The 10,952-nt window shown below is 55.2% G+C and overlaps 1 protein-coding gene across 1 annotated transcript in view; it reads left to right on the forward strand.

Annotated features, from left to right (window-relative positions):
* Positions 1-9,684, forward strand: part of LOC127925310 (protein flightless-1 homolog) — a 12,386-nt gene extending 2,702 nt beyond the window's left edge. The window contains exons 3-6 of the mRNA XM_052510163.1: positions 3,045-3,184; positions 6,282-6,480; positions 7,581-7,735; positions 9,672-9,684. Coding sequence (XP_052366123.1) covers positions 3,045-3,184; positions 6,282-6,480; positions 7,581-7,735; positions 9,672-9,684 — 507 coding nt within the window. The remainder of the gene's footprint in view (positions 1-3,044; positions 3,185-6,281; positions 6,481-7,580; positions 7,736-9,671) is intronic.
* The last annotated feature ends 1,268 nt before the right edge of the window (positions 9,685-10,952 follow it).

A 10,952-nucleotide genomic window follows, 5' to 3' on the forward strand; every position in this document is an offset into this window, starting at 1 on the left:
ACTGAGGTAAACAGCCCTCTTCCTCCCCAGACAACCCCCCCATGGTCCTCACTGAGGTAAACAGCCCTCTTCCTCCCCAGACAACCCCCCATGGTCCTCACTGAGGTAAACAGCCCTCTTCCTCCCCAGACAACCCCCCCATGGTCCTCACTGAGGTAAACAGCCCTCTTCCTCCCCAGACAACCCCCCCATGGTCCTCACTGAGGTAAACAGCCCTCTTCCTCCCCAGACCCCCCCATGGTCCTCACTGAGGTAAACAGCCCTCTTCCTCCCCAGACAACCCCCCCATGGTCCTCACTGAGGTAAACAGCCCTCTTCCTCCCCAGACAACCCCCCATGGTCCTCACTGAGGTAAACAGCCCTCTTCCTCCCCAGACAACCCCCCATGGCCCTAAACATCAGCTGGTGTGTAATCTCTGGTTCTTGGTAAAGGCAGTTGATTCAGCCTCCCTCTGTTGGAGGTAGGGGCAGTTGATTCAGCCTCCCTCGGTTGGAGGTAGGGGCAGTTGATTCAGCCCCCCTCTGTTGGAGAGAGGGGCAGTTGATTCAGCCTCCCTCTGTTGGAGGTAGGGGCAGTTGATTCAGCCCCCCTCTGTTGGAGAGAGGGGCAGTTGATTCAGCCTTTCTCTGTTGGAGGTAGGGGCAGTTGATTCAGCCTCCCTCTGTTGGAGAGAGGGGCAGTTGATTCAGCCGCCCTCTGTTGGAGGTAGGGGCAGTTGATTCAGCCCCCCTCTGTTGGAGGTAGGGGCAGTTGATTCAGCCTCCCTCTGTTGGAGGTAGGGGCAGTTGATTCAGCCTCCCTCTGTTGGAGGTAGGGGCAGTTGATTCAGCCTCCCTCTGTTGGAGGTAGGGGCAGTTGATTCAGCCTCCCTCTGTTGGAGGTAGGGGCAGTTGATTCAGCCTCCCTCTGTTGGAGGTAGGGGCAGTTGATTCAGCCTCCCTCTGTTGGAGGTAGGGGCAGTTGATTCAGCCGTCCTCTGTTGGAGGTAGGGGCAGTTGATTCAGCCTCCCTCTGTTGGAGGTAGGGGCAGTTGATTCAGCCTCCCTCTGTTGGAGGTAGGGGCAGTTGATTCAGCCTCCCTCTGTTGGAGGTAGGGGCAGTTGATTCAGCCTTTCTCTGTTGGAGGTAGGGGCAGTTGATTCAGCCTCCCTCTGTTGGAGGTAGGGGCAGTTGATTCAGCCTCCCTCTGTTGGAGGTAGGGGCAGTTGATTCAGCCCCCTCTGTTGGAGGTAGGGGCAGTTGATTCAGCCCCCCTCTGTTGGAGGTAGGGGCAGTTGATTCAGCCTCCCTCTGTTGGAGGTAGGGGCAGTTGATTCAGCCCCCCTCTGTTGGAGGTAGGGGCAGTTGATTCAGCCCCCCTCTGTTGGAGGTAGGGGCAGTTGATTCAGCCTCCCTCTGTTGGAGGTAGGGGCAGTTGATTCAGCCTCCCTCTGTTGGAGGTAGGGGCAGTTGATTCAGCCTCCCTCTGTTGGAGGTAGGGGCAGTTGATTCAGCCCCCCTCTGTTGGAGGTAGGGGCAGTTGATTCAGATTCGTCCTCTGTTGGAGGTAGGGGCAGTTGATTCAGATTCAGTCCTCTGTTGGAGGTAGGGGCAGTTGATTCAGCCGTCCTCTGTTGGAGGTAGGGGCAGTTGATTCAGCCGTCCTCTGTTGGAGGTAGGGGCAGTTGATTCAGTCGTCCTCTGTTGGAGGTAGGGGCAGTTGATTCAGTCGTCCTCTGTTGGAGGTAGGGGCAGTTGATTCAGCCTCCCTCTGTTGGAGGTAGGGGCAGTTGATTCAGCCGTCCTCTTTTTGGAGGTAGGGGCAGTTGATTCAGCCCCCTCTGTTGGAGGTAGGGGCAGTTGATTCAGCCCCCCTCTGTTGGCGGTAGGGGCAGTTGATTCAGCCTCCCTCTGTTGGCGGTAGGGGCAGTTGATTCAGCCCCCTCTGTTGGAGGTAGGGGCAGTTGATTCAGCCTCCCTCTGTTGGAGGTAGGGGCAGTTGATTCAGCCCCCTCTGTTGGAGGTAGGGGCAGTTGATTCAGCCGTCCTCTGTTGGAGGTAGGGGCAGTTGATTCAGCCTCCTCTGTTGGAGGTAGGGGCAGTTGATTCAGCCGTCCTCTGTTGGAGGTAGGGGCAGTTGATTCAGCCCCCTCTGTTGGAGGTAGGGGCTGTTGATTCAGCCTCCCTCTGTTGGAGGTAGGGGCTGTTGATTCAGCCTCCCTCTGTTGGAGGTAGGGGCAGTTGATTCAGCCCCCCTCTGTTGGAGGTAGGGGCAGTTGATTCAGCCTCCTCTTTGGAGGTAGGGGCAGTTGATTCAGCCCCCTCTGTTGGAGGTAGGGGCAGTTGATTCAGCCCCCTCTGTTGGAGGTAGGGGCAGTTGATTCAGCCCCCTCTGTTGGAGGTAGGGGCTGTTGATTCAGCCTCCCTCTGTTGGAGGTAGGGGCAGTTGATTCAGCCCCCTCTGTTGGAGGTAGGGGCAGTTGATTCAGTCCCCCTCCTTTGGAGGTAGGGGCAGATGATTCAGCCCCCTCTGTTGGAGGTAGGGGCAGTTGATTCAGTCCCCCTCTGTTGGAGAGAAGGGCAGTTGATTCAGCCCCCTCTTTGGAGGTAGGGGCAGTTGATTCAGCCCCCTCTGTTGGAGAGAAGGGCAGTTGATTCAGCCTCCCTCTGTTGGAGAGAAGGGCAGTTGATTCAGCCTCCCTCTGTTGGAGAAGAAGGGCAGTTGATTCAGCCTCCCTCTGTTGGAGAGAAGGGCAGTTGATTCAGCCTCCCTCTGTTGGAGAGAAGGGCAGTTGATTCAGCCTCCCTCTGTTGGAGGTAGGGGCAGTTGATTCAGCCTCCTCTGTTGGAGAGAAGGGCAGTTGATTCAGCCCCCCTCTGTTGGAGAGAAGGGCAGTTGATTCAGCCGTCTTCAGCGCTGTCAACACTATTCACCCTTGTCGCCATAAAACCCCGTCTCTCCTGGTCGCTGGCGCTACAGAGAGGATCCAGAGGAATGTGTTGTTATTAGTGGCAGCTTTTTCATGTTCCCTCTTCTTCCCTCCTCTTCTTCCCCCTCCCCCAGGCAGAGCAGATGATGGAGGAGTGGAATGAGGATCTGGATGGAATGGAGGGATTCGTGTTGGAGGGGAAGAAGTTTGCTCGTCTGCCGGAGGAGGAGTTTGGACACTTCCACACACAGGACTGCTACGTCTTCCTGTGCAGGTACACACAGACAGACAGACAGACAGACAGACAGACAGACAGACAGACAGACAGACAGACAGAGGACTGTAGGTCTGTCTCAGGACTGTAGGTCTGTCTCAGGACTGGGGGTCTGTCTCAGGACTGGGGGTCTGTCTCAGGACTGGGGGTCTGTCTCAGGACTGGGGGTCTGTCTCAGGACTGTGGGTCTGTCTCAGGACCGGGGGTCTGTCTCAGGACTGTAGGTCTGTCTCAGGACTGTGGGTCTGTCTCAGGACTGTGGGTCTGTCTCAGGACTGTGGGTCTGTCTCAGGACTGTGGGTCTGTCTCAGGACTGTGGGTCTGTCTCAGGACTGTGGGTCTGTCTCAGGACTGTGGGTCTGTCTCAGGACTGTGGGTCTGTCTCAGGACTGTGGGTCTGTCTCAGGACTGTGGGTCTGTCTCAGGACTGTGGGTCTGTCTCAGGACTGTAGGGTCTGTCTCAGGACTGGGGGTCTGTCTCAGGACTGTAGGGTCTGTCTCAGGACTGTGGGTCTGTCTCAGGACTGTGGGTCTGTCTCAGGACTGTGGGTCTGTCTCAGGACTGTGGGTCTGTCTCAGGACTGTGGGTCTGTCTCAGGACTGTGGGTCTGTCTCAGGACTGGGGGTCTGTCTCAGGACTGTGGGTCTGTCTCAGGACTGGGGGTCTGTCTCAGGACTGGGGGTCTGTCTCAGGACTGTGGGTCTGTCTCAGGACTGGGGTCTGTCTCCAGGACTGTGGGTCTGTCTCAGGACTGGGGTCTGTCTCAGGACTGTGGGTCTGTCTCAGGACTGTGGGTCTGTCTCAGGACTGTGGGTCTGTCTCAGGACTGTGGGTCTGTCTCAGGACTGGGGTCTGTCTCAGGACTGTGGGTCTGTCTCAGGACTGTGGGTCTGTCTCAGGACTGGGGGTCTGTCTCAGGACTGGGGTCTGTCTCAGGACTGTGGGTCTGTCTCAGGACTGTAGGTCTGTCTCAGGACTGTGGGTCTGTCTCAGGACTGTAGGGTCTGTCTCAGGACTGTGGGTCTGTCTCAGGACTGTGGGTCTGTCTCAGGACTGTGGGTCTGTCTCAGGACTGGGGTCTGTCTCAGGACTGGGGGTCTGTCTCAGGACTGGGGGTCTGTCTCAGGACTGGGGGAGGACTGTAGGTCTGTCTCAGGACTGTCGGTCTGTCTCAGGACTGTGGGTCTGTCTCAGGACTGTGGGTCTGTCTCAGGACTGTGGGTCTGTCTCAGGACTGGGGGTCTGTCTCAGGACTGTAGGTCTGTCTCAGGACTGTGGGTCTGTCTCAGGACTGTGGGTCTGTCTCAGGACTGTGGGTCTGTCTCAGGACTGTGGGTCTGTCTCAGGACTGGGGGTCTGTCTCAGGACTGTGGGTCTGTCTCAGGACTGTAGGGTCTGTCTCAGGACTGTAGGGTCTGTCTCAGGACTGTAGGGTCTGTCTCAGGACTGTAGGTCTGTCTCAGGACTGTAGGTCTGTCTCAGGACTGGGGAGCACTGTAGGGTCTGTCTCAGGACTGTAGGGTCTGTCTCAGGACTGGGGGAGGACTGTAGGGTCTGTCTCAGGACTGTGGGTCTGTCTCAGGACTGGGGGAGGGACTGTAGGGTCTGTCTCAGGACTGTAGGTCTGTCTCAGGACTGGGGGAGGACTGGAGGGTCTGTCTCAGGACTGGAAAGGGTCTGTCTCAGGACTGTAGGGTCTGTCTCAGGACTGTAGGGTCTGTCTCAGGACTGTAGGGTCTGTCTCAGGACTGGGGAGGACTGTAGGGTCTGTCTCAGGACTGTGGGTCTGTCTCAGGACTGGGGGAGGACTACCAGGGTCTGTCTCAGGACACACAGGGTCTGTCTCAGGACTGTGGGTCTGTCTCAGGACACAGGGTCTGTCACAGGACAGGGTCAGTCTCAGGACTGAGGGTCTGTCTCAGGACTGTAGGGTCTGTCTCAGGACTGTGGGTCTGTCTCAGGACTGTGGGTCTGTCTCAGGACTGTGGGTCTGTCTCAGGGACTGTGGGTCTGTCTCAGGACTGTGGGTCTGTCTCAGGACTGTGGGTCTGTCTCAGGACTGTGGGTCTGTCTCAGGACTGTGGGTCTGTCTCAGGACTGGGGGTCTGTCTCAGGACTGGGGGTCTGTCTCAGGACTGGGGTCTGTCTCAGGACTGTGGGTCTGTCTCAGGACTGTGGGTCTGTCTCAGGACTGTGGGTCTGTCTCAGGACTGTGGGTCTGTCTCAGGACTGTGGGTCTGTCTCAGGACTGTGGGTCTGTCTCAGGACTGTGGGTCTGTCTCAGACTGTGGGTCTGTCTCAGGACTGTAGGTCTGTCTCAGGACTGTGGGTCTGTCTCAGGACTGTAGGAGGACTGTGGGTCTGTCACAGGACTGTAGGTCTGTCTCAGGACACAGGTCTGTCTCAGGACTGTGGGTCTGTCTCAGGACTGTAGGAGGACTGTAGGTCTGTCTCAGGACTGGGGGTCTGTCTCAGGACTGTGGGTCTGTCACAGGACTGTGGGTCTGTCTCAGGACTGTGGGTCTGTCTCAGACTGTAGGTCTGTCTCAGGACTGTGGGTCTGTCTCAGGACTGTAGGTCTGTCTCAGGACTGTAGGTCTGTCTCAGGACTGTGGGTCTGTCTCAGGACTGTGGGTCTGTCTCAGGACTGTGGGTCTGTCTCAGGACTGTGGGTCTGTCAAACACAGGACTGTGGGTCTGTCTCAGGACTGTGGGTCTGTCTCAGGACTGTGGGTCTGTCTCCAGGACTGTGGGACTGTCACAGGACTGTGGGTCTGTCTCAGGACTGTGGGTCTGTCTCAGGACTGGGGGTCTGTCACAGGACTGTAGGTCTGTCACAGGACTGTGGGTCTGTCACACAGGACTGTGGGTCTGTCTCAGGACTGTGGGTCTGTCTCAGGACTGTGGGTCTGTCTCAGGACTGTGGGTCTGTCTCAGGACTGTGGGTCTGTCTCAGGACTGTGGGTCTGTCTCAGGACTGTGGGTCTGTCTCAGGACTGGGGGTCTGTCTCAGGACTGGGGGTCTGTCTCAGGACTTGGGGTCTGTCTGAAGGAAATGTTGACGTCAATTCCGTGTGTGTGTGTGTGTGTGTGTAGGTATTGGGTGCCAGTAGAATACGACGATGAGGACAAGGACAAGAGAAGAAGGAGAGGACACGGCCACCACGGAGGAGAGGAAGAGGAAGAGGAGAGGGTGGAGGAAGACTTCCAGTGTGTTGTGTATTTCTGGCAGGGCCGGCAGGCCTCCAACATGGGCTGGCTCACCTTCACCAGACTCTGCAGAAGAAGTTTGAGAGTCTCTTCCCTGGGAAACTGGACACACACACACACACACACACACACACACACACACACACACACACACACACACACACACACACACACACACACAGACACAGACACACACACACAGACACACACCACACACCACACACACACACAGACACACACACACACACACACACAGACACAGACACACACACACAGTAGGACTAGACATCCTCGTCCCTGGGAAACTAGAGGCTCCTAATGTTTAGTACGGTCGGTACCTGATATATCTGTTCTCACCACACACACACACAGACACACACACACACAGACACAGACACACAGACACACACACACACACACACAGACACACACCACACACCACACACACACACAGACACACACCACACACACACACACAGACACAGACACACACACAGACAGTAGGACTAGACATCCCTCGTCCCTGTGAAACTAGAGGCTTTTAATGTTTAGTACGGTCGGTACCTGATATATCTGTTCTCACACACACAGACACACAGACACACACACACACACACACAGACACAGACACAGACACACAGTAGGACACAGACATCCACAGACCCAGGGAAACAGAGGTTTTTAATGTTTAGTACGGTCGGTACCTGATATATCTGTTCTCACACACACACACAGACACAGACACACACACACACACACAGACACACACACACACACACACACACAGACACAGACACACAGTAGGACTAGACATCCCTCGTCCCTGTGAAACTAGAGGTTTTTACACAGACACAGACACACACACAGACATATCTGTTCACACACACACAGACACACACAACACACACAGACACAGACACAGACACACACAGACACACAGACACAGACACACACACACAGTAGGACTAGACATCCCTCGTCCCTGGGAAACTAGAGGCTCCTAATGTTTAGTACGGTCGGTACCTGATATATCTGTTCTCACCACACACACACACACAGACACACACCACACACACACACACAGACACAGACACACACAGACAGTAGGACTAGACATCCCTCGTCCCTGGGAAACTAGAGGTTTTTAATGTTTAGTACGGTCGGTACCTGATCTGTTCTCTGTAGGTGGTCCGTATGACTCAGCAGCAGGAGAACCTCAAGTTCCTGTCTCACTTCAAGAGGAGGTTCATCGTTCATAAAGGGAAGAGGAAACAGAAGATCGATGCCGCCCAGCCCTCCCTCTACCACATACGCACCAATGGCAGCGCTCTCTGTACCAGGTACACGCCCCCTACCACATACGCACCAATGGCAGCGCTCTCTGTACCAGGTACACGCCCGCTCTACCACATAGCACCAATGGCAGGGCTCTCTGTACCAGGTACACACCCCCTCTACCACATAGCACCAACTTTCTCCTCCTCCTCTCCCTCTTGCTCTCCTCTTTCTCTCTCTCTCACCATCTCTTTCTCCTTCTCTATTGCTTTCCCTCTCTCCTCTCTCTCCTCTCCTCTCTCCCCCCTCTCTCCTCTCTTGCTTTCCTCTCTCCTCTCCCTCTCCCTCTCCCCTCTCCCCTCTCCCTTCTCCCCTCCTCCCTCTCCCCTCTCCCTCTCCCCTCTCTCTCTCCTCTCTCCCCTCTCTTGCTTTCCTCTCCCCTTCTCCCCTCCCTCCCTCTCCCCTCCCCTCTCTCCCCTCTCTCTCTCTCTCCCCTCTCTTGCTTTCCTTCTCTCCTCTCCCTCTTCCTTCTCCCCTCTCTCTCCTCTCCCCTCTCTCTCTCCTCTCTCTTGCTTTCCTCTCTCCTCTCCCCTCTCTCCTCTCCCCTCTTCCTTCTCCCTCTCTCTCTCCTCTCCCTCTCCCTCTCTCCTCTCTCCTCTCCCCTCTCTCCTCTCCCCTCTCCCCTCTCTCCTCCCCTCTCCCTTCTCTCCTCTCTCCCTTCTCTCCTCTCCCTTCTCTCCTCTCTCCCTTCTCTCCTCTCCCTTCTCCCCTCTCCCTTCTCTCCTCTCCCTCCTCTCCTCTCCCTCCTCTCCCTCCTCTCCCTCCTCTCCCTCCTCTCCCTCCCCTCTCCCCTCTCCTCTCTCCTCTCCCTCTCTCCTCTCCCTCTCTCCTCTCTCCTCTCCCCTCTCTCCTCTCTCCCTCTCCCAACTCTCCCTCTCCTCTCCCTTCTCTCCTCTCCTTCTCTCCTCTCCTCTCCCTCTCTCCCCACTCTCCTCTCCTCTCTCTCTCTCCTCTCCCTCCTCTCCTCCTCTCTCATCTCTCCTCTCCCTCTCTCCTCCCTCTCCCTTCTCTCCTCTCTCCACTTCTCTCCTCTCCCTCTCCCTTCTCTCCTCTCCTTCTCCTCCTCTCCCTCTCTCTCTCCCTCTCTCCCCTCCTCTCTCCTCTCCTCTCTCTTGCTTTCCTCTCTCCTCTCCCCTCTCTTGCTTTCCTCTCTCCTCTCCCCTCTCTCTTTTCTCTCCCCTCCCCTCTCTCTTGCTTTTTCCTCTCCCCTCTCCCCTCTCTCCTCTCCTCTCTCCTCTCTCCCTCTCTCCTCTCTCCTCTCCCCTCTCTCCTCTCTCTCCCTCTCTCCTCTCCCTCTTCCCTCTCTCCTCTCCCTCCTCCCTCTCTCCCTTCCTCCTATCCCTCTCTCCTCCCCTCTCTCCTCTCTCCTCTCCTCCTCTGGTCTCCCTTCTCTCCTCTCTCCCTTCTCCCTCTTCCTCTCTCCTTCTCTCCTCCTCCCTTCTCCTCCTCCCCTCTCTCCTCTCCTCCTCTTGCTTTCCTCTCTCCTCTCCCCCTCTCTCTCTCCTCTCCTCTCTTTCCTCTCTCCTCTCCCCTCTCTCTTGCTTTCCTCTCTCCTCTTCCTCTCTCTTGCTTTCCTCTCCCTCTCCCCTCCTCCTCTCCCCTCTCCCCTCTTCCCTCTCTCCTCTCCCTGGTCTCCCCTCTCTCCTTCTCCTCTCTCCTCTTTCCCTGGTCTCCTCTCCTCTTTCCCCTCTCTCCTCTTTCCCTCTCCTCTTCCTCTTCCCTCTCCTCCCTCTCCTCTCTCCTCTCCTCTCTCCTCCCCTCTCTCCTCCCCTCTCTCCTCTTCCCTATCCTCTCCTCCCCTCCTCTCTCCTCTCCCTCTCTCCTCTCCCCTCTCTCTTCCCTTCTCCCTCTCCCTTCTCCTCTTCCTCTCTCCTTCCTCCTCTCCCTTCTCTCCTCTCCTCTGGTCTCTCCTTCCCCTTCTCTCTCTATCCCTCTCTCCAGGACCATCAGATAAGACGGACTCCAGTAACCTGAACTCAGAGTTCTGCTTCATCCTCAAGGTCAGTTATATACCTGAGACACACTGACCTCTGACCTGGTAACTCAGACATATCACCCTGAAAGAAACCTTTGTCCTGTCAGAACTTACAATTGAGTGTGGAAATGGTCTCTCCTCTTCCCCTGTGTGTGTGTGTGTGTGTGTGTGTGTGTTGTGTGTGTGCTTAAGTGTGTGTGTGTGTGTGTGTGTGTAGGTGCCGTTTGAGAGCACAGACAACCAGGGATAGTGTATGCCTGGGTGGGCCGGGCTGCTGATCCTGATTTCCAAACTGGCGGAAGACATCATGAACTGTATGTTTGATCACCTACAGCAAACAGGTACGTCTGTCTGTTATACCTGTCTGTCTGTTACACCTGTCTGTCTGTTACACCTGTCTGTTATCCTGGCTGTCTGTTACACCTGGCTGTCTGTTACACCTGGCTGTCTGTTACACTTCCTGGCTTCCTATACCTTCATTATACCTGTCTGTCTGTTCCACCTGTCTGTCTGTTACTCTTCCTACCTGGTCTGTCTGTCTGTTACACCTGTCTGTCTGTTATACCTGTCTGTCTGTTATACCTATCTGTCTGTTATACCTGTCTGTTATACCTGTCTGTTATACCTGTCTGTCTGTTACACCTGTCTGTCTGTCCAGAGCTAAAGTCTTTCAAAGTTTCTCCTGTTGACACCTGTCTGTCTGTTATACCTGTCTGTCTGTTAAACCTCTGTACTGTACCTGTCTGTTATACCTGTCTGTCTGTTATACCTGTCTGTCTGTTACACCTGTCTGTCTGTTATACCTGTCTGTCTGTTATACCTGTCTGTCTGTTATACCTGTCTGTCTGTTATACCTTGTCTGTCTGTCTGTTATACCTGTCTGTCTGTGATACATGTCAGTCTGTCTGTTATACCTGTCTGTCTGTTATACCTCGTCTGTTATACCTGTCTGTCTGTTATACCTGTCTGTCTGTTATGCCTGTCTGTCTGTTATACCTGTCTGTCTGTTATGCCTGGCTGTCTGTTATACCTGTCTGTCTGTTATACCTGTCTGTCTGTTATACCTGTCTGTCTGTTATACCTGTCTGTCTGTTACACCTGTCTGTGTTACACCTGTCACATTTACACCGGTCTGTTACACCGGTCTGTTACACCGGTCTGTTACACACCTGTCTGTTACACCTGTCTGTTATACCTGTCTGTCTGTTATACCTGTCTGTCTGTTATACCTGTCTGTCTGTTATACC

Source organism: Oncorhynchus keta, unplaced genomic scaffold, assembly GCF_023373465.1.
Source record: "Oncorhynchus keta strain PuntledgeMale-10-30-2019 unplaced genomic scaffold, Oket_V2 Un_contig_5415_pilon_pilon, whole genome shotgun sequence".
Taxonomy (NCBI): Eukaryota; Metazoa; Chordata; class Actinopteri; order Salmoniformes; family Salmonidae; genus Oncorhynchus; species Oncorhynchus keta.